The following is a 22,112-nucleotide window of genomic DNA, read 5'->3' on the forward strand; positions in this document are numbered from 1 at the left end:
TCCTTTTGGGAGTATTCAAACATACCATATCCCAATTCCCTTGATCAGCAAATATGCCGAACGAATACTGTTGCTGTGAATGTCCTAGAACGGTGAATACTCATTCAGATATGCATGCAAATAGACAGGAATAAAATAAAACCCACAGTTACCAAAAGATGAATACATGCAAAATTATGAATATGCTATGATCATGCAACATAATTAGAAAATTATTTTTTAAAAATAAGCATTTCACATCTTTCCTCCCTTAAACCAAAAATAGACCAACAATTAACTGGTTTCCATCTTATAAATCAAGAACACCATGGCACTAATTTCTAGCTGTTCATATAAGATCTTATGGTGGCTGGCTCAACAACTGTTGCCTGGTGGCTGCTTTACAAAGGTCTGTGCATGGAACAATTACAACTATAGTACCGCATATTAATTTCTTTTTAAGTTCCAAAATAACAAAATAAAATCACAACCAAAAGCTATGTTCCCACCCCTGTTGTACTCAAAGTTTGTCATCCAATTTTAAGAAGCTAGACTTAATTTATATAACTATGATTCACATTGATCCTTAATGCTACTTAGATTTTTTATTCATCTATGGGATCTGAGTGACGCTGACTGACCAGCATTTATTGTTCATGAACTGATTGGCTTGCTGGGCCATTTCAGAGGGCAGTTGAGAATCAACCACATTGCTGTGGATCTGGAGTCACATGTAGGCCAGACTAGGTAAGGACAGCAGATTTCCTTTCCTAAAGGACATTAATGAACCAAATGGGGTTTTTTCTGAAAATTGACAATGATTTCATGGTCATCAGTAGATTCTTAATTCCAGATATTTTTCATTGAATTCAAATTCCACCATCTGCTATGCTGGTTTGAACCCGGGTCTCCACAACATTAGCTAAGTTTCTAGATTAATAGTATTGCGATAATGTCACTAGGCCTTTGCCTTCCCAGTGCCAACTCACAAAACATAACTATTCTTTAAACTCAGTCAGAGCAATAATTTTGTTGAGAAGCCATTTTGGAGAAATAGGAGTAGATGGTGTTGATGTTTTAATTAGTAATTAGCTGAATGATGGGTTAAGATGCGCTGAGGATCAAATGAGAAGATTCTTTGATATCAGAATTCCTGGTATGCATCATGATATAAACACATTTTCTAGCATGTCTTATGAAAAATTTGATCAATAATGCTGCTTGGGTTTTTGTAATAACACATTAGAAATTAATCACTTTGATATTTTTGAAAAAAGGCAAAACCTGAAAGAGGCATCTGCCAAAAAATTCTTAATAGATTATTACTAATAACACATTTCGAAGTGTGTTTCTGCAGCTTTACGTAATGGTTCATGCTTTCCTTTTAACCATATAGTGTATATTTTCAGCATAAACATAGTAAAAACTAAACAGAAATACCCTCATGGCTCAATGTTCACTCTGTACCTATTAAGCAACCACTGTCAAAATATGGGTAATTAATATAGAAGCAAATATTCTCTTGAGTAAAATCAGTTATTTTAAGTTCCTTTATTTATTAGTGTACATATTTTTAAACAAAGTGCATGGAGGATTTTATTCCTGGACCTATTACTATCCCAATTGTAAATGATGACCATTAACTTAATGAATTTCAATGACCTTGGAGGCAATTCTCCCAAAAAAATTCTAAGTGTTGAATTTGCACGAAGACTGGAATAACACCCGCCGATTCTTTTAGTACGATTTTGAAAATGAATCTCCCATATTCTGAGCACTGCAGAGGCCCTACTGAGATTCACATTGAAAAATGGGATGGGGCCCATTCCCGCCCAAGAGCCTGACAGTATAGGGCTAAGTGGGCCACTGTGCATGTACTGATCTCCTGATTGCTGGCTACTCCCATAACCTTGCATCACTGGCCTTGCAGATCCCTCCACTGTCCCCGATTGCTGGCCTCCTGAACGTCCTCAGGCCAACCCCAATGTCCCCCTCCCTACCCCCAGCCAGCCCCAATCTCCCCGACAGTGTAGCAGCAGGAACCCTAACCCCCACAGGTTGCCCCTTTAGGCCCTGTCCCTTGGCACTACGCAAATCCCCAGGGGGGACAGATACACTAGCTGGCCCAGAAACTTCAGTCCTGGGCCCGCTAATCGGATGTAAATTGGAATTAAATATGAAAATTATTGCGCTAAAAATCTTTGTTTGTGAGACACATGGAGGCCTTGGCACCGAGCACGTTAAATGGCCTGTGCTGACGTGTCCCAGCCCATTGCACTGCTAGTGTGCTACAGCACAGTGGGCTGGGACAATCACGTTTCAGTTTTATACCTTGCAATTTGAATCCATGGGAGTGCTGAATGCAAGGTTATTTTCTATCAACTTGTGCTAAATTAACAATCTTACAAGACAGATATCGCTGTTTAGTCAATTTGATCCAGACTATGTTTTGAGTTCTTTGACCAGCACAATACTGCCTTTTTCTGCTTTCTCTATTTCTCTCTCTTAAGTAAATTAGTCTATTTCACTTTCTGTAAATGCTAATTTTAAATTATGCTCAATAAAGAAGTTCTACTTTGAACCAGTTGTGCCTATGTCTTTTCTAAGGAAGAGAACAGACCTTACAGCAAGTATCCTTGCATTTCATCTGCCCATCCCTAGATGACCTTAGTCTTATTTACAAAAAAAAGAAAAATTGAAAAAAATTTTTTTAAAGAGACATACATTTGCTTTCTAAATGTTACAATGACATAGCCCCTCTCAAAAAACCCTTAATTTTCCAGTGTTAACTTCTGTAGCATTTGCTTGAACAGGAGTCTTTTATCCAATATTCAGGATTGCATTATCATTTTATTTGTATGAACAATAGTGCCATGGGATTCTAAAGAAAACATGACTAAACAAGTGCAAATCAAAGTTGTAACAGGAATTAAATTCAAATTCCAATCAAACAATAAGCAAAATAAAACTTCAAACATGAATAATGTTATCCAAATCACATGGAAGACATTTCAGGAAAAAAAGCGTTCTGATGAAATGGTTAACATTTGATTGCTGTTCCTGCATTAACAAACTAATTCAAAGAAAACAAACTTTCAGTTCATTTCAAATAAGATTTAAAACATTTTCATGACAGAAATAAAATCATTGTAGAGAAAAATTCATAGTATGAAGCTTTTAGATCTCCCTTCAGTGACAAATGTTATCAACCAATCATCTTATGTAATCATTAAAATTCATGACTTAGATTTTCATAAATTTACAAACCAAAAGGAAAATAAAATTTTGTGTACAATTGTGTAAACTTATATGGCACCTTCAGGATAAAAAAATTCCCAAAGCATTTCAGAAAGGCCCATGAAAAAAAAAATTGGTGTTGAACCTCAGAGATTGTTGGCCAAAAGCCTGGTCAAAGCTGTCTGTTTTCATGAGATTAGTAAATAATAGGTGAGGGTAAAGTGCAGAAGGGTTTAGAGAAGGAATCTCAGAGAGTACAACCTGAACAACTGAAGGCTTGGCATCATTGGTGAGGTGGAGGGAATGGGAAATGCACAAAATGCTAGTTACAAAGCTATGTCTTCAGGTGGGGCAGAGTGACTTTGGGCAGGAAGAGATTACAAAGTTAAAATGGAGTGAGACCATAGGGTTTTTTTTAAGTATTTAAACTTTAATGTTTTTGGAGGTAGGGAACCAATGTTGGTAAGAAAGCACAGGAATGAAAAGGGAATAGGGCCTATATAGGACAGGATGCCTACAACTGGGTTTGAAACAAATTGGACTTTATGAAAGATGCAGCCCACAAAGGGCAACATTACAGTATGCAGGTCTGGGGGATGCAGAGGCAGATATGAAGGTTTCAATATTGAAGTGGAAAATCCAGCCTTTAATCAAGTATAAATGGAATTGCATTTTACATACTCCCGCTGGGCATGTTTTCAATAGGAGAGGAAATGGATTGGCCAGTCGTTTCTGTGAGCTGGACCTCCTCCCACTGGAAGGGGGAAGTCCCATGCTCAACCAATTTAGCACTCCGCCAGTGCGTTATGGTTGCAGGATGGGCTTGTTCTGGTATGTTGGTTTCTGACCAACATTCCTTCCACGGTGATGTAAGCAGTCTAATCTGCCACCCTGTAATGTACAGCTCATGAAACCTGAAATAGCACTCATTGTTGAGCACTGCAAATCAAAGTTTTAACAGGAATTAAATTCAAATTCCAATCAAACAATAAGCAAAATAAAACTTAACATGAATAATGTTGTCCAAATCACACGGAAGACATTTCAATAAAAAAGTTGTTTTGATGAAATGGTTAATGTTTGATTGCTGTTCTTCCTCAAGTTACAAGAAATTTAGTTCAGCTCAAAGCACTAGTCGAGAAGTGGAATAGAATCAGTGATAAGAGAATGTAGTTTATGTGGGAACAAAGATGATGGCTATGATCATCCCAATTTTGAAGTAGCAGAGGGTTTGACTGACTCAACAGAAAGAGACAACACTGAGGGATTTTAAAGTTCATGCAAAACGGTGAGACTGAAGAGGTGAAGCAGAATGTCATCAGCATTCAGATGGAAGCTGCCCTAACGCTTGAGATGAGATCATCAAACATGTCACTGATGATGCAGGTGCGGCCATGAAAAGTTGCAGGGTACTCTGGGGTGATGGTGTGAGAAAGGAAGGTGGGAAAAAAAAACTCACTGCAAGGGAATCATGGCTATGTTTGGATAAGCAGGGGATGAACTATAAGAAAACTGTTCCTCAAAGCTGAAGAATAGAAGGGAGGGGTTGGAGAAGGAGCATGGTTGAACATTCTGAGATGCCAAATCAAGATAAAGGATTATGGTCACAGAATGTCATTCGTGACTTTAAAAAGGTTAATTCTGACATTGGAGTTAGAGGGTTTTGAGAAGAGAGAACCTGGTATTAACCTTGTAATCTAGGATAATCCTGAAACAATGGCTGACTTTGGTTCAGTTGGGTGCAGCATTATGGTATAGGTCAATTATATGTCGGGTAGACTCAAGTCTTTAATTAACAGACTTGGAGTGAAGAAAGCAGTTGCATTAAAGGAAATGCCAGAATGTACAGGCAGTTTTGCTGGGAGTGAGGGCAAAAATAGAAACAAGAGCATGGTTAAACAAGCTAATAGTAGCAGAGGATTGTGGCAAGTGACAGATCAAGTTTGAGCACCAGAATATAAGGGTCCTGCAGGAGTGTTTTGTCTCCATTGTCAGATACTGAAGGAATGTGGTTGAAGGGGGATGGTTATGCAGTGGTAATGCTACTGGATTAGTAATTCATGGCAAATGCTCTGGAGACATGGGTTCAAATGCCACACAGTTGGTGGAAACTAAATTCAATTAATAAATCTGGAAAAACCTTGTTTCAGAAATGCTGATCATGAAACCATCATTGATTGTCATAAAAATCTATTTGTTTTGCTAATGTCCTTTAGGGAAATCTCCCATCCTTATATGTGACTCCTGACCCACAGAAATGTAGTTTACGCTTGAATGCCCTCTGAAGTGGTTGAGCAAGCCACTCAATTCAAAGGCAATTAGGGATAGAATTACCATCTACGCACGCATCCCATGAAAGAATTAAAAAAGATGTCGTCAGAGATTGTGAGCATGGTGGAAAAGGGTCACAAGATACAGTGAGGTCAAGAGGTGTGCCAAAGACATGGGTTTAAGGGGAGTTTATACAAAGATTGAAAGTGGACAGGAGGGTGGTGGATTCAGATGCAAGGAGATTAGGGAGGTTGAGGTGAGATTGCAGGCACTGGGTTGTACTGCAATTCAACTAGGCCCAATGAACCATTAGAATATTTTAAAAATGTAACAATCATTTTGTGCTCTTTAATTTGAGGATGTCACTGTCGGGGAAATGGCAAACATTTCCACTTTTTCTACTTACTGATATCATGTCTCACTCTCTAGTCAGGTTCAAAGAAAACCTTCTTGAACATTATCTAAATACGCCTTAACTCCTACCTCAAAGAAGCTTTACTGAATATGCCTTGATCCTTATCTCAGAAAAGGTTTTCTTTTTGAGTACAAATTGAGTACAAATAATGATCTATAGCCAAAGGAAGTGTATTTTTTGAAGATCCTTGTATGTGCCATTGCTAGATATTAAATCTGTTCATAATCATTAGATTTACGTGGGGATGGCAGCAGAATTTAAATCTAGTCTCAGAAATACAAAGAAAAGTGTTTCTGTGCCAGTCCTTTACACAGTTCCTAAAAAGCTATCATTTCTGAGTTCCTTCAGTGGTTCAGCTAGATAAGGCATTTAATAGCTCACTCATATGAACAAGGTTCATATAAGCCAGGGTGCAATCGTACTTGGTAATTTTTGTCAAAAACATCATAGCCAGAATTCTCCAGCTGTTCGTGCCCTGCTGCCACTGCCAGTGAGAACAGAGAATTTGGCACTTTGCAGCAGGACCAGAGAATCCTGGCTGCAGGCAAGGTTGGAGAATCCGGCCCCATGTTAGGTTGATAAGGGGACAAAACAGCATTCAGCTCCTGTTCTCAACTTCTATCTGACAACTGGATATGGGTAAGGATGGGATCACATACAGTTTGCAGACAAATATTCTCAACCTTACATTTAAGAATACTTACTTGATCAAGATATTAATGCCATAAAAAATAGGGATGAAAATTGGCACAAGGGAGAAATCAAAGCAAAAAGATTTTCTAGTTTATCTAATTTTAGTAGTACAATTGATTTAATACAGAACATCAATCTCATAACCATTCATCTCTCACTCTCCTACTCTACACTTATATTATGAAATACCTGAATATTTATAATGCAGAAACAAATCACAGCATATCTGCAAGTGTTTTAAAAACTATTCTCTATCTCTTTTTAGTTTACATTAGGATCTTTTTAAAAAAAATGTAGAAAGAACAGTCAAAAATATTTTTAAATTTATTCAGCTAAGTTTCTTCTATACAAATGTACATATAATTAAATCTGGTAATATTTTGTATTTTTAAAATGTTAGATTGGATTTTTAGTATGCATCAAAAAACTGAAAAATGGATTGTTTAGTAGATTTACCACACTCACTGTCTTGGTATTATTGTTTAGTACATTTTACCACACTCATTATCTTGGTATTAACTTTTGTGGGAGTTACTAAACTTCCTTTTGAACCTCCAGGTTTCTTTGCTGTGGAATTCAGTGGTAAGTTTGGGGCAGATGTCATGGTTAAATGGATAGCTTGTGGATTATTGTTGTTCTGGTTATTGTTTATCGATTCCACTGGTGATCGAAACTGTCCAACATATCGCTTCAAAGGTTCACCCATTTCTAAACTAGATGGAGACTTTGGTAATGTTCCTTCGCTTTCCGTGCCCTTCCTGCTACCTATTTCACAAACTGTTTGTTCAATTTCCACAACAGGCTCCTCAAAAGTCACTCTCAGTTTTAAATTCTGAGCAGTTCTACTTTTTGAAGATGGGGACTTAAGAGCACTTTTAGGACTGTTAGTAGTTTTCTGTGTGGTAGAATTGTCAGCACAAGGCAGAAAATGTTCCTCAATAGACTGGGTTCTGGCTGGACTTCTTATCTGATTCTGACGGTCAGGAACTTTATCATTGCTTTCAGCAGTAGGAGAATAGCTCTGTTCCTCTGATGTACCAGAGGTTTTAAGGGAAAAAGGAAACATTCTCCCCACTGCTGAGGCATGCTTTTTAATCATGAAGTGTACTTTTGGAGTGTATTCCTCCTTTTCAACAATGGGCTCTGGTCGTGGTTTGTCAGCTCTTTTAATGGGAGTGTTCTTCTGATCTTCACTGATACAGGAGTCAGTGTCTGACTCACTAGAGGATCTCTGAGAATATCTCAGTCTGGTCAGTTTCAGTTCCCTTTTGTCTCTCAGGACTTTCCTTGCAGACCCTGTTACAACACTTGCCTCCTGCCCATCTTGAAATTCCAAGGAAAGTTTTTCTTGTGTGCACACATTTCCAGAAATTTCTTCTCCTAAGAGTTGGCGGAGAATTTTGTCTGCTTCATCACCTTTTTGTTTCAGCAATCCCTTTTTGGCAGTCTTTGGTTTGGTTTCAACATTGTAAGTAGCTGCATTCCCGTTTGCAGTTGTGCCAGTCATCTTTTGTTCACAGGATATCTGAATTTTCTTCTTATTGTTGTTTTCAGATGGTGTAGAGGAACTGGTTATAGTAGAAAATAACAAAACAAAACACAGGATACATAAGAATGAATTAAAGATGGGTTCTTAGCACTGTACTATACATTTCCAAAAGTTTTCAAACTGTCTTGTTGAGCTAATATTTAATCAATTTCATCTTTAAAATGCTAAAGTTATTTTAAAATTGCAACATTAATAGAAATAGCTGGTCAGCCTGCGAGAGCATATTTCTCACAAACAACCACAACATTGAGTCAGTTTTTCAATACTATTTTCCACTTTTTCAATGATTTTTAAAGAGTTCCTGGGTAACCTGAGAAATAGAGTGGATGAGAAATACTTCACCAAAGTGTGACTTGCAGTTTCCGTGAGATAATGTCAGAGCAGCACAAATGTCTATTGCAGAAAATCCACTGCTCCAGATTATCCCAGTTTCCCACCTGAATGGTAACAGATGGTGTGGAGTAATCCTCAAGGGTACTTTTTCTTTACATGGTTTATTTTTTGAATTTATTCAGTGAACAAATGTTCCCAACTCCCTTGATTACAGAGAATAATAGTCCCACCATTCAAAACTGCATTACATTATTTGTACAGATGTAGCAAAAAAGAATACAATAGTTGGAAAGTTACAAGAAAGTCAAGGTCTCATTAATCTGGCTGAGCAAATGCTTTTAGAATACAGCACTCTGTTCCTTCAAGTAAAGGCTATTTTTTATGTCTCCCAACAAAGTTAGCAATTTGGTACACATCTTGCATGCCAACAAATAGTTAAATATTAAAATTGCTTCTAAAAATACAGCCCATTAAAAAGAAAGAGATTTGGTCTATGCCACTGATGTGCACTGAGAATAGTATCTTTTTCATGGTTAGAAAATACAGGATTATAAAAAGAAATATGAAGCTAATGGAAGAAATTTGATCAATGGTACAGCATGCCTACAGTCAGATATTAATGTGTTTGAGTCCAAAGTTGGCTCTCTGTTTACTTGGGGATTGAATTATTCTGTTTTTTCTTTGGCCAGGATATAACTAAGATGCATTATTCTGTCTTACTGAAAATGAATGTATCGCAGCACAATGTTTATTGATGAAGGAGTCAAGATAATAGTTAGCAGATCCAATGGACGTACTACAGGTTTATAAGAAATGCCTTTTGAAAACTTTACCACAGTTTTAATTTACTGAATACTCCAGGATAAATATCCATAAGAGTTTTCTCCCAGAAATTGTTTTACCAAGGCTCAACTTCGGTTTTAAAAAATCTTGTACCATGAAATTGATTTTAAAATACAAGGACATTCACCTACCATGGTCTCTTAATGACAGTTATCATGTTCACTCCAACCCAAGCTCAAATGAAGGCACTAGGGGTGGGGAGAGGAGTGGGGGAGGTGGAAGGGGAGGAATTGCTTGGGGCATCAGATGGATTTGGAATAACTAGAACAACTTCTTTGTCAGCCAGCTGCCCGAAGCTTATTTTTTGCTCTTACTGCTGCCCCAGGGATATCAGCAAATTCAACACAAAAGGAAATCAAACTTAAGGTTTTCTCAGTCTATAGTGCAGAGCTATACAGTAATCAGTTCAGAAAGAAAGCCTCTATATGGAATAGAAATACATAATTTGCAACTCTAAAATTAACAAATTTCCTAAAATTTGCATGCAAAGAATTTCTGAAACTCAAATCGATTATTTTAACATTTATCTTTGCTGTATTTAGGTGTTAAACTTGACTCAACGGTAGCTTTCTCGCCCTGGTGGGAAGATTGTAGGTTCAAGCCTCAATTTAGAACTCAAATTCATAAGGTAAATTCACACCTCAGGGCAATACTGATGGAGTGCTGCACAGGTGCAGTCTTTCATGGTGAGCCATTTAACTAAGGTCCCGATCAAGTGGATACAGCCTTTTGGCTAAGATCAAATATAGGATCACACGCAATACCTGTTCTTGTCAGCTTGGATCTTTATGTCTCTGTTGTGGGGGGCTATGAATTGGATTGAATTTGAAGTGGTTTTGGAGCAAGCAAGGAGATGGATTAAGGGCTTGCCCTATCCTCACTGCGCATTGGCTTTGTAATTTTGAGAAAGTAATAAAATGTAAAATATCCCACAGCACTATTTGAAAAAGAGGAGGGGAGTTCTCCTGGTGTCCCAGCCAATATTTGTCCCTCAACGAACACTAAACGAAAATAACTCGCTGCAGGCTGCGAAGCTTGCTATGTGCAAATTGGCCACCAGTGGCAGAGCTTCCCCCCCAAAAAAACTAAGTGTCATAACGGCGAAAATACTGGTGCTAACTATGCTGGTCTGTCATGCGGCTCTGCATTACAATTGTCGCACTATCACACACTTTTTGGGAGAGTAGTGGGTTGCGAACATAAGAACATAAGAAATAGGAGCAGGAGTAGGCCATCTAGCCCTTCGAGCCTGCCCCGCCATTCAATAAGATCATGGCTGATCTGTCGTGGCTCAGTTCCACATTCCCATCCTCTCCCCATAACCCTTAATCCCCTTGCTTATCAAAAACCCATCAACCCGCGTCTTAAAAATATTTAGCGAAGCAGCCTCCACCACTTCAATGGTAGAGAATTCCAGAGATTCACCACCCTTTGAGTGAAGAAGTTCCTCCTCAACTCCGTTCTAAACCGCCCCCCCTTTATCTTGAGCCTGTGCCCCCTAGTCCTACTGTCCTTTCTGAGCGGGAAGAGTCTCTCCACCTCTATCCTATCCATCCCATTCATCATCTTATATGTCTCAATGAGATCGCCCCTCATTCTTCTAAACTCTAACAAGTACAAGCCTAGTTTATTCAGCCTCTCCTCATAGCTCAACCCCCTCAACTCCGGAATCAGCCTAGTAAACCTCCTCTGCACTCCCTCCAAGGCCAAAATATCCTTGCGTAAGTGCGGCGACCAAAACTGCACCCAGTACTCCAGCTGCGGCCTCACCAACGCCCTATACAGCTGCAGCAAGACCTCCCTACTTTTATATTCAATCCCCCTCGCTATGAAGGCCAGCATCCCATTAGCCTTCCTGACCACCTGCTGCACCTGCAGGCTGGGTTTTTGTGACTCATGCACAAGGACCCCGAGGTCCCTCTGCACCGTCGCCTGCTGCACTTTTTCGCCACGTAAGTAATAGTCCTTCCTATCATTATTCCTGCCAAAGTGGACCACCTCGCACTTGCCAACATTAAATTCCATTTGCCAGTTCCTGGCCCATTCGCCCAGCCTATCTAGATCCTTCTGCAGACTCTCCACACCCTCTGCGCAATTTGCCGTTCCACCAATCTTGGTGTCATCAGCAAATTTCGACACCACACACTCGGTTCCCTCCTCCAGATCATCTATATAAATGGTAAATAGCTGAGGCCCCAGCACCAACCCCTGGGGCACTCCACTAGTCACCAACAGCCAATCCGAATAGCACCCATTAACCCCCACTCTCTGCCTCCTATTTGACAACCAATCCTCTATCCATGCTAACACCCTACCCCCAACTCCATGCCCCCTTACCTTCTGCAATAACCTCTTGTGAGGTACCTTGTCAAACGCCTTCTGAAAATCAAGAAAGACCACATCTACCGGCTCTCCTCTATCCATTGCCCTAGACACATCCTCATAGAACTCCAGTAAATTTGTCAGACACGACTTCCCCTTAACGAAACCGTGCTGTGTCTGCTCTATCAAGCAATTCCCCTCAAGATGCCTCGCTATTTCCTCCTTGATGTCGGATTCTAACATTTTACCTACAACAGACGTTAAACTAACCGGCCTATAATTCCCTGCCTTTTGCCTGCCACCCTTCTTAAACAACGGCGTAACATTAGCTGTTTTCCAATCTTCCGGCACTTCCCCGGAATCCAGCGACATTTGGAAAATAACCACCAAGGCATCCACTATCAGCTCTGCCATTTCTTTCCGAACCCTCGGATGTATTCCATCCGGTCCTGGGGACTTGTCCACAATCAGTCCCTCCACTCTGTCGAGCACCGCCTCTCTAGTAACAATAATGTCATTGAGACCCTCCAGTCCTACCACCTTTCCATCGCTAACACCTGGCAAATTATTCACGTCCTCCTCCATGAAGACCGAAACGTACAAGTTATTCAAGACCTCAGCCATTTCCCCATCCCCTACCACTAAGTCCCCCTTCTCATCCTCTAAGGGTCCAACGTTCACCCTAGCCAGCCTCTTCCTTTTTATATATTTATAAAAACTCTTGCTATCCTTTTTTATGTTAAGCACTAGCCCAGCTTCATAGTTTCTCCTGCCCTTCTTTATCAACTTCTTTGTCAATCTTTGTTGACATTTAAACCTCTCCCAATCCTCTTCTCGCCCACTACTCTTAGCTACTCTAAATGCCTCTGCTTTTAATTTAACACTTTCCTTCACCTCCTTCGTTATCCACGGCTTATTACCTCTCCTCCTACGGTCCTTTTCAACCATCGGGATAAATTTCTGCTGAGCACCAAGAAAGATCTCCTTAAAGATCCTCCACAGCTCCTCAGCAGACCTACCTTCCAACGCGCTCCCCCAGTCAACATTCGCCAATTCTTCTCTCATCCTACCATACTCCCCTCTATTCAAACAAAGGACGCGTGTCCGGGAACCCACTTTCTCCTCCTCCATCTGCACCAGAAACTCCACCATACAACGATCACTCTCCCTAAGAGGATCCTTCACCACAAGGTCCCTAATTCTACTTGCCTCATTACATAACACCAGATCCAAGATAGCTCGCTCCCTCGTTGGCTCCAACACACACTGTTCAAGGAAACTATCCCGGCAGCATTCCAAGAACTCCTCCTCGAGCCCACCGCGTCCAACATGGGTCGACCAATATGTAGACTGAAATCCCCCATAATTATCGCCATTCCATTCCTGCACGCCGCACTTATTTGCGCGTTAACATCCTGCCCCACCTCCAGATCATTATTTGGGGGCCTATAGACGACACCCACCAGCGTCTTCCTCCCTTTGCTGTTCCTAATCTCCACCCACAACGATTCCACTTTCTGCTCTTTGGCTCCTATATCATCCCTTACTACAACCCTGATGCTATCCTTAATCAGCAGTGCTATGCCCCCCCCTTTTCCCTCCCGCCTATCCTTCCTAAACACGTGATACCCCTGGACATTCAGCTCCCAGTCCCTGTCACCTTGCAGCCACGTCTCTGTAATGGCCACCAGATCATATCCATTTGTGCTGATCTGCGCCACCAGCTCATCCACTTTATTCCGAATGCTTCGTGCATTCAGATAAAGTGCCTTCATCCCAGCCTTCACCTGGACCCTATTTGCCGTAACGCCACGAACCATACTCACGCCCCCTACTCCCTTTATTATTGGGACATCCTCGGCCTCTTCCCTTACCTGTACCCTCTCCTTAACTTTAGACCCCGTAATGTCGCCTACCCTCGCACCCTCCCACACTGGGAGGTGGTGCTAAACATGCTGGTGAGCCTAGCTGCAGAGTGCATAGGTGCCATTTTGCAACAGAGCCCCGATCTCACAGTGCTCTGAGAGACCTCCTCCCATCCCCTACCCATCAGTGGCATGTTCCCCCACCTCATTTTCAACAGGAGTGACCGATATTGAGGCCTTCCTGATGGGTTCCCTGAAATGCCCTCCAACAGGCCGTCCATCATGACCCCCCTTCATCATCCACCCCTGTACAACACCCCCTCTACGGCCCCCATTCAGGCCCCCCTCCATCACAGCTCCACTCAGGCCTCACCTCCTTAGCACTGCCCTGACATACTGGCAGTACCCAATTAGCAATATCAGGGTGTCCAGTGGGCACTGCCAAGGTGCCAGGTAGGCACTGCCAGATGGGCACTTCCCAGTCATATCCCTGACCACTTAGGCCTTCAATGGCCTCCGAGTACCTAGCATGGCCATTGCGCCAGTTTTCTTAGTGCAGACCAAAAGTGATTCTCGCCATTTTCTCGCTGCGCCCAAAGATTGGAAGATCTCAGGAGCTGGGAGAATCTGGTGTCGAATGTATGCATATTTAAATACTGCTTTAAATACACTAATCGACCTTGCAGCCTTTCTGGGTTCAACCCCATTCATTCCATTAGAAAGGGACTGGGACCATTGCAAATTTGGCATTAGCTTGGCACTAGGCACAGAACCAACTTTTAGACCCATACACTATTTTCTAGGATCCGTGCGATCTGTGCCAGGCAAGGTCGGAAAATCGCCCCTCCAGATTTCGCTATACTTCAAAAGTACTTAATTCTGCTTTTGGACATCCTGAGGTTAAGAAAGTCATCATGTAGATGGGAGTTAGTTTTTTCAAACTGGTTTTGACAATCACAGCTCTGACTAATTGTAAAGATATGTACCATGATTTTATCCCTAATGAATGGGCAAATTAACAAACTGCAAAAAAGAGAGAAAAATGTGGAGTATTGATGGATTAAAGGGCTGTACCAGAAGAAATAGAAGACTGAGAATAAAAAGACAAAACTATCCCAATCACTTAATTAGCAAAGGCAACATAGAGGATGGAAGTCTCTCAGATCTTTGCAAGGTGTGGCAGCAGGTGGGGAAAACAGCGTTGAAGCCACTGGCCTCAACAGCAGCTTCCTCTGCCATACTGATAAGGACTTAGTGTTAAAAAATCAAAGAGGTGGGTTTCACGATGTTACATTGGCAAGGCAGGCTTATTCCAGCCACTTAGGTTCTAAAAGGGCTCCCTGTTATCCTTTACTTTCAGCAGACTTATGCCTGTAGGTGAATTCCTTTCCATTCATTTTTACCCATCTCTTAGTAACTGTCTTTTCAGACTTTGCAACTGCAGCTGAAGAGTTGAGAAACTCCTTATAGCTTACCAAAAGCTATCAGAATGTTTGTAACTTTATTGTGACATTCATTTTTAAAAGCTTGTGTACTAATAAATCAATACACTTGCACACAATGGGCTGGAATGTATGTCCCCCTCCCATGCTGGGAATGTTTACGGAAGAGATGATCTCTGCCCACCGTATGTCAATAAATAATTATTCCATATTATAAAGAATATATTATAAATAATTATGCCAACATTACTCTGTCCACACCATAACACAGTTGGTATGGACATCCCATTCTTGGAGGGCAGGAAGGAAGTGGGGGTACTATCTCCAGGGAGTGCTTTTTGTGTATCTGGGCACCGCCCATGAGGGATTGCTGCGACTTTTTCTTCATCAGTTGATTTTTGACAGACCTTTTGGCTGGGGCAGAGTGGTGTATGTGTCAGCAGTGCACTCTCCAGTAAAATCCAGCACAATGTCAGATTTCACGCCTTCTGTGCTCTAATCCATCCAAATCTACACCTGAAATTATGCTAAGGTTATCAAGAAAGCAGCACACTTTCATTTTCAGTTTATCAAAATCCTGTCAATAGCTATTCAGGCCTATAATGTGTCAATAAAAGAAAAATAAAACAGCAAGCTCATGTCTCATCATGTTGGTACCTCGAAGATTGAGGGTCTGATCGTTCCGTCATCTGGTCTTGTAGGAAATGCTGAAGTTGGTTTTGCAAGCTGACTTGCTCTGCTGTTTGCCTGTGTGGAGAGACAGCCATATAACTACACTGGATTTTGCCTTTGCTATCAAGTTATATTTAATTATTTGAATAATGAATTATATTTATAGTAGAATAAAGTATAAATAATGAATGATTATTGCATTATAATCAATACCGATGTGCATATGAAAATTTTATACTTCCGGACGTATGTATGGCTCAAAATCTCCAGTATTTTTTAAACATAGATGTGAAAAGTCAGTACACATCTGGAAAAAACTGAAAATACGGTCACATCTGGTGAAGTATTACTTCAGAATTTCTACACATGTATGGGCTAAGTTGGCCACCACAGAAGATGAGCCTGGAATGAACAGCAGGACACTCGAGTGGAACAACTATTACTCATTTACCAAGCATTTTAAATAAGTGCAGCAACCATAAGTGTAGTGATTACCTCCCACAGAAAAAACACAGATCTTCCATACAGATGAATGAAAACTCCTGGAGGACATGTCGGGGGCGATTCTCCCAGCCGCTGCGCTGCTTTAGTAGCATTTTGCAGGCTCCCCACTGGGCACTACGGCTGCTGCGTATCTCCAGCACTGGATTTCCGGTGCCATCAGCTCTGGGCCAGAAATTGGCACAGAGCTGCATAAATTATGTAAATTGGCATATAAATCTATTTTAAATATCATTAGCAGGCCAGGAACTGAAATCAAGGCAGGCTGGGGGCAGGGGTCAAGGCTGGCCCAGGCACATCTGAAAGGCCAGCGGTCATGCTATGGTGGGGTCAGAGGGCCAGCTATGAGGGGTCACAGGGCTGGCCAGCAATCGAGCTACCAGCAATCAGGAGGCTGGCAGTCGGGCCACAGTGCATGCACGACCTTAGTGCTGACAGACTGGCACATATGCTGTTGGCCTCACCAGTGGGAATAGGCCCTGCCCACTGAATTTCAGCATGATTCACGCTCAGGCACTCTGCAGTGCACCGAGTGTGGGAGATTCATTTTAAAAGTCACACTGAAAAAAGCAGCGGAATTTACTTAAGTTTTTACATGAATTCGACACTTCAAATTTTTTTGGGAGAATTGTTCCCATCAGCTTTAAAATTTGACAATGTAAGTGGCAATATTTAGGACGAATAAATGATTGATTCTTCTTCCTTCATATGTTAATACATTGAAGTCTGCTTATATTGTATTGCAGCCTGACCAATATGTTGTATAAGCCAGCTAAATTAAAATAAATATTTCGGACTATTGCTACAATGAAATAGAAACTAAGAACAGGAGTAGGTCATTCAGCCCTTTGAACCTGTTCCACCATTCATTTTAATCATGGCTGATCCCGTTCAATATCCTGAACCCCCCCTTCTCCCTATATCCCTTGGTCCATTTAGCCCCAAGAGCTATATCTAATTTCTTCTTGAAATTAGACAATGTTTTGGCCTGAACTACTTTCTGTGGTAGTGAATTCCTCATATTCATCATTCTTCCGGTGAAGAAATTTCTCCTCACCTCAGTTCTAAAAGATTTACCCCTTATTGTCAAACTATGACCCCTAGTTCTGAACTCCCCAACCACTGGAAACATTCTTTCTGAATCTACCCTGTTAGAATTTTGTAAGTTTCTATGAAATCCCCTCTCTGTCTTCCTAAGTCCAGTAAATATAATCCCAAACAATTTAGTCTCTCCTCATATGAAATACCTGCCATCTCATGAAACAGTCCAGTAAACCTTTACTGTACTCCCCCTCTAGCAAGGACATCCCTCCTCAGATAAGGACACCAAAACTGCACACACCATTCCAGGTATAGCCTCACCAATATCCTATTCAATTGCAGCAAAATATCCTTATCCCATACTCAAATCCTCTCACTATGAAGGCCAACATACCATTTGCCTTCTTTACTGTCTGTTGTATCTGCGCACTTACTTTCCATGACTGATGCATGAGGACACGAAGGGCTCGTTGAGTATCCACCTCTCTCAATTTATACCCATTCAAGTAATACGCTGTCTTCCTATTAACACTACCAAAGTGGATAATCTCACATTTATCCACATTATACTGCATCTGTCATGCATATGCCCACACACACCAAATCACACTGAAGCATCTCTGCGTCTTCCTCGCAGCTCACTCTCCCACCCAATTTGTATCATCTGTAAATAACTGACTCTAATTTTACTGTGCAACCCAAGAAATAAAATGATTTTATATTTACAATGTTAGGTACTTATATCATATTACTGCAACAGTTGCTTGCAATATGCACAAACTGATCAAAATGTAAGCAATAGACAATGCTTTTTAGACAGGCGTAATTTACTACTGATTTTATTGACATTTTATATCAGTCAATTTGTAGTAATGAAGTAGAGACACATAATTTACAAATTTAGATCTATAGAATAAAGAATTAATGGAAACTAAGTAAACTGTATAACTCCAAGTCTATTTAAAATCTGTTAGAATGGTATCAAATCTCTAAATTGAGAGACTATACTAGGTATTGCAGAAGCAGTAAATCTGAAATGAAAATTTTAAAAAACTGGGAAACCCTGGTTCTGGCAGTCTTCCAGCATTTTTTGTCTTTATTCTGAATGGAGAATGCTGTTTTCTAGTGCTGAATGTATATCCTACTATACCACTTACTAATTTGATACATTGTACTTTTGGTCGTCTTTCTAAACTAAACTACTTCTAAAATACTGTGAAAGCTCTGAAGCTGAATTAAAATCATTAAATGCTGGAAATACTCAGCAGGTCTGGCAGCATTTGATATTTCAGGTCAATGATCTTTTATCAGAACAGTTATGTCATTAACTCTATTCCCCTTCACAAGCTAGTTACCTGACTTGTTGAGTATTTCTGCTTTTACTACTATATGTATTATTTTTGTAGCATTTATGACTTACTCCTTTAGTTGCTTTGTTAGCTTCACCACCTGTGATGCTAGAGACATGCAGGTTTCCACAACCACCAAATAACGTGAACAGGTGGTGTGTCCATGTCGTTCTGCACTCTGGGAAGGCTTCTCTCCTTCTTGGTTCTGTATTGTCACATTTGCTCCATATTCGACTAAAGTCTAAGGAAATAAACAAAAATACAAACCAAAAGTAGAAAAAAAATCCAATTTTGAACACTTAATCATTTAAACTTCTGTCCCAACATCCCAAAGAAAGGCAGAAGAAAGTCAAGGAATGAAAAGATCTAATTCCACTTATAAGACTTAATAGTTTCAACACATCACATATAACCATTTGTACTTTAACTACTTAAAAAAATACATAATGTAAATGTGATCTTGAGATTTCTGATTCTGTCCTTTTTTTGTCATTATTGTTTCAAATATAGAGGTACTAATTACATGACTGGTACAAGTATACCTGGATCTTATGTGCAGAATTCTGCCAACCAGACTGCAACTGGTTTAGTGGTGGCCAGGCACAGTGAATCTGGCAGAAGCCAAAAAGGAGACTCGCCAGTGTAAAAGAACAATGCAATTCCCTCAGTGATGGTTCGCTCTTTTGCTGGCAGCTGGTGCAAACGTCATTTGCATCTCATGAAGACTCAGTAAAACAGCTGCTTGCTGAATCCTGTCAGGCCTTTCAATGCTGCATCATACCCGCAGGGATTTACACTGGCGTCAAAGCCAATTGCTAATGAGTGGTGTATACAATGTGATCATCAGCTTGTCAGAGACTTAGGAATGAGTGCAACAAAGCCCTTCTGCCACAGTACTACACTGCTCCTGATGCGCTGTGCACCATTCTGTGGGGCCTGTTCCAAGACCAGCTTGGTGCTGCTGGACCCATGGACCCTTCCTGTGTCACTGAGTCAGATCAGTATTGTGTTGGGGTTGGGGAGTATAAGGGTTTCCTTTACCCAGATCCCACGCAGCAGCATTTATCTGGACAGAACTATGGTGCAGGACTCATACTTCTATTGCAATGTAAGTCCAAACATTGATTGGTGGGGGGGGAGGTGAGATGTCTCCATTGTGAGTTGGGCAGGGAGGGGGTATGGCCTAACAAAGGCGGGGGGGAGGGGGAGGCGGTGCAACGTGGAAGGATGGCTGAGCAAAGGATGGTGGGGGAAAGGGAGTGGTGGGCTGGTGATGGCAATGCAGAGGGGTAAGGAAGTAGATGAGGGTGACGAACAATAGAAGGCAGTGGGAAGACCAAGAAAAGTTGGGCCTTTAAAAAAGCTGCAGGAAAAGCTCACAAAGGAGTCAAAGGGATACCACAGTTTACTGGAAGGGGATGAATGAAGATTCCAGGTGTGATGGAAGTCCAAGTTGGGCATGAATGCCTAGCAGATGAGGGCTTTGGGATGGGAGGAGGAGGGAGGGAGGGTTGTTGAATTAGAAACAGACTTCTCATGAGGCTGTTAGCCCTTTCCCTCTGGGTTGCGAGCATCCTGCACAGTCTGTTGAAGACAGGTGGGATGGAGAGAGTGATATGAATGTGCTGGAACTGATATTTAAATATGGCACTGGAATCTTTGAACCCATCAGCTGAGGAGGTGAATGAATCAGCTGCCAGACCACCAGGAGAGTTGGAGGGAAACCCACTTGTGCATAATTAATGAGGTTCAAAGTGCAGGATCTAGTATGGGATCCCACTATTCTGGTCAGTGACAGAGGTGCCAGCTGAGCTCCAAAATGGGAGAATGGTGCCCTGTGCCTTTTGATACTGCAAAAAAATAGATCTCTCAGTTGATCTGTCCAATTTGAACAGCAGAACGTCGACCTTTACTTAAGGTGGAAAATGAGTAGGCGGCGTGTTGAATATATCTATTGGCCTATCTGTCATTGCTGTCATGAGCCTAAACCATTTTTGAAGGACAGGCCTCAATAACATGCGACTATTGAATTCAGATACCTAGCTGCAACTTATCAATTGTGGAAATGTAGTAAAACATACAGCTCCTATGCAGTGTGTATGCAGATCCTTCTGCAAAGTCTGCAGAGGGATCTAGATAGGCTAAAGTCTGCAGAGGGATCTAGATAGGCTGAGCGAGTGGGCGAGGACTTGGCAGATGGAATACAATGTTGGCAAGTGTGAGGTTATCCACTTTGGTAGGAATAATAGTAGGAAGGACTACTACTTACAGGGCGAAAAGCTGCAGCATGCTACGGTGCAGAGGGACTTGGGGGTCCTTGTGCATGAGTTGCAAAAACCCAGCCTACAGGTGCAGCAGGTGGTCAGGAAGGCAAATGGGATGCTGGCCTTCATAGCGAGGGGGATTGAATATAAAAGTAGGGAGGTCTTGCTGCAACTGTACAGGGCACTGGTGAGGCCGCAGCTGGAGTACTGTGTGCAGTTTTGGTCGCCGCACTTGCGCAAGGATATTTTGGCCTTGGAGGGAGTGCAGAGGAGGTTCACTAGGCTGATACCAGAGTTGAGGGGGTTGAGCTATGAGGAGAGGCTGAATAGACTGCGCTTGTACTCATTAGAGTTTAGAAGGATGAGGGGGGATCTTATTGAGATGTATAAGATGATGAAAGGGATGGATAGGGTAGAGGTGGAGAGGTTCTTCCTGCTCGGAAAGGACAGCAGGACTAGAGGGCACAGCCTCAAGATAAGGGGGGGCAGTTTAGAACGGAGTTGAGGAGGAACTTCTTCACTCAAAGGGTGGTGAATCTCTGCAATTCTCTGTCCGTTGAAGTGGTTGAGGCCACCTCGCTAAATATATTTAAGACGCGGGTAGATAGGTTTTTGGTAGGCAAGGGGATTAAGGGTTATGGGGAGAAAGCGGGAAAGTGGAACTGAGCCACTTCAGATCAGCCATGATCTTACTGAATGGCGGGGCAGGCTCGAAGGGCTAGATGGCCTACTCCTGCTCCTATTTCTTATGTTTTTATGTTCTTATGTGAGAGCTGAGCATTGGGACTCCTGACTATACAAGACCCAAACATTTCATGCAGGGCACTTATGACTGGCAAAAAGAGAAGAATTTTATGTTATTAATCTGGATGTTTCAAACCCAAGATTCTCAGATGAAAGGACTGCATTCAAATCCATTGTAACATTCACTCAAATTCTTTACTGCACGTTGCAAGTAAGTAAAATAATACATGGAAAATATACATATCTTATTCAAAGCCTGACAAAATCATGTTTATCATAAATCAATCAGCCATACCTGAAGGCAAGTCAGATGACCATGTTGGGTAGCAACATGAGCTGCAGTGTTTCCATACTGATCAACCTCATCTAAAGATATTCCTTGTTCCTGCATATATTGTAGAAGCCACAGAAGAACCTTTTCCTGGGGGAAAAGAAAACATTGTAGCAATTTCAGAATACAAGTGCCAATAATCACAATACCACAACCACTCCTGAAGAATGCCAAATATTTCAGCACTCAAAATGGCTTACTTTCCATACAAGCATTAAACATGAATCAATACATAGCAAATGGCTTAATCTTTAAAATGAA

The 22,112-nt window shown here is 41.3% G+C and overlaps 1 protein-coding gene across 3 annotated transcripts in view; it reads right to left on the bottom strand.

Moving 5' to 3' along the window:
* Positions 1-2,020: 2,020 nt before the first annotated feature.
* The window catches only part of sncaip (synuclein, alpha interacting protein), a 164,002-nt gene continuing 143,910 nt past the window's right edge, over positions 2,021-22,112 (bottom strand). For all 3 annotated transcript variants that reach the window (XM_080188959.1, XM_080188957.1, XM_080188958.1), the window contains 4 exons: positions 21,816-21,941; positions 18,584-18,753; positions 15,607-15,696; positions 2,021-8,163 (listed from right to left, as the gene is read on the bottom strand). In XM_080188959.1, the coding sequence (XP_080045085.1) occupies positions 7,071-8,163; positions 15,607-15,696; positions 18,584-18,753; positions 21,816-21,941 (1,479 nt within the window). In that variant the 3' untranslated portion in view covers positions 2,021-7,070. The remainder of the gene's footprint in view (positions 8,164-15,606; positions 15,697-18,583; positions 18,754-21,815; positions 21,942-22,112) is intronic.

Source organism: Carcharhinus amblyrhynchos, chromosome 5 (genome assembly GCF_965287045.1).
Source record: "Carcharhinus amblyrhynchos chromosome 5, sCarAmb.v2.hapA, whole genome shotgun sequence".
Lineage (NCBI taxonomy): Eukaryota > Metazoa > Chordata > Chondrichthyes > Carcharhiniformes > Carcharhinidae > Carcharhinus > Carcharhinus amblyrhynchos.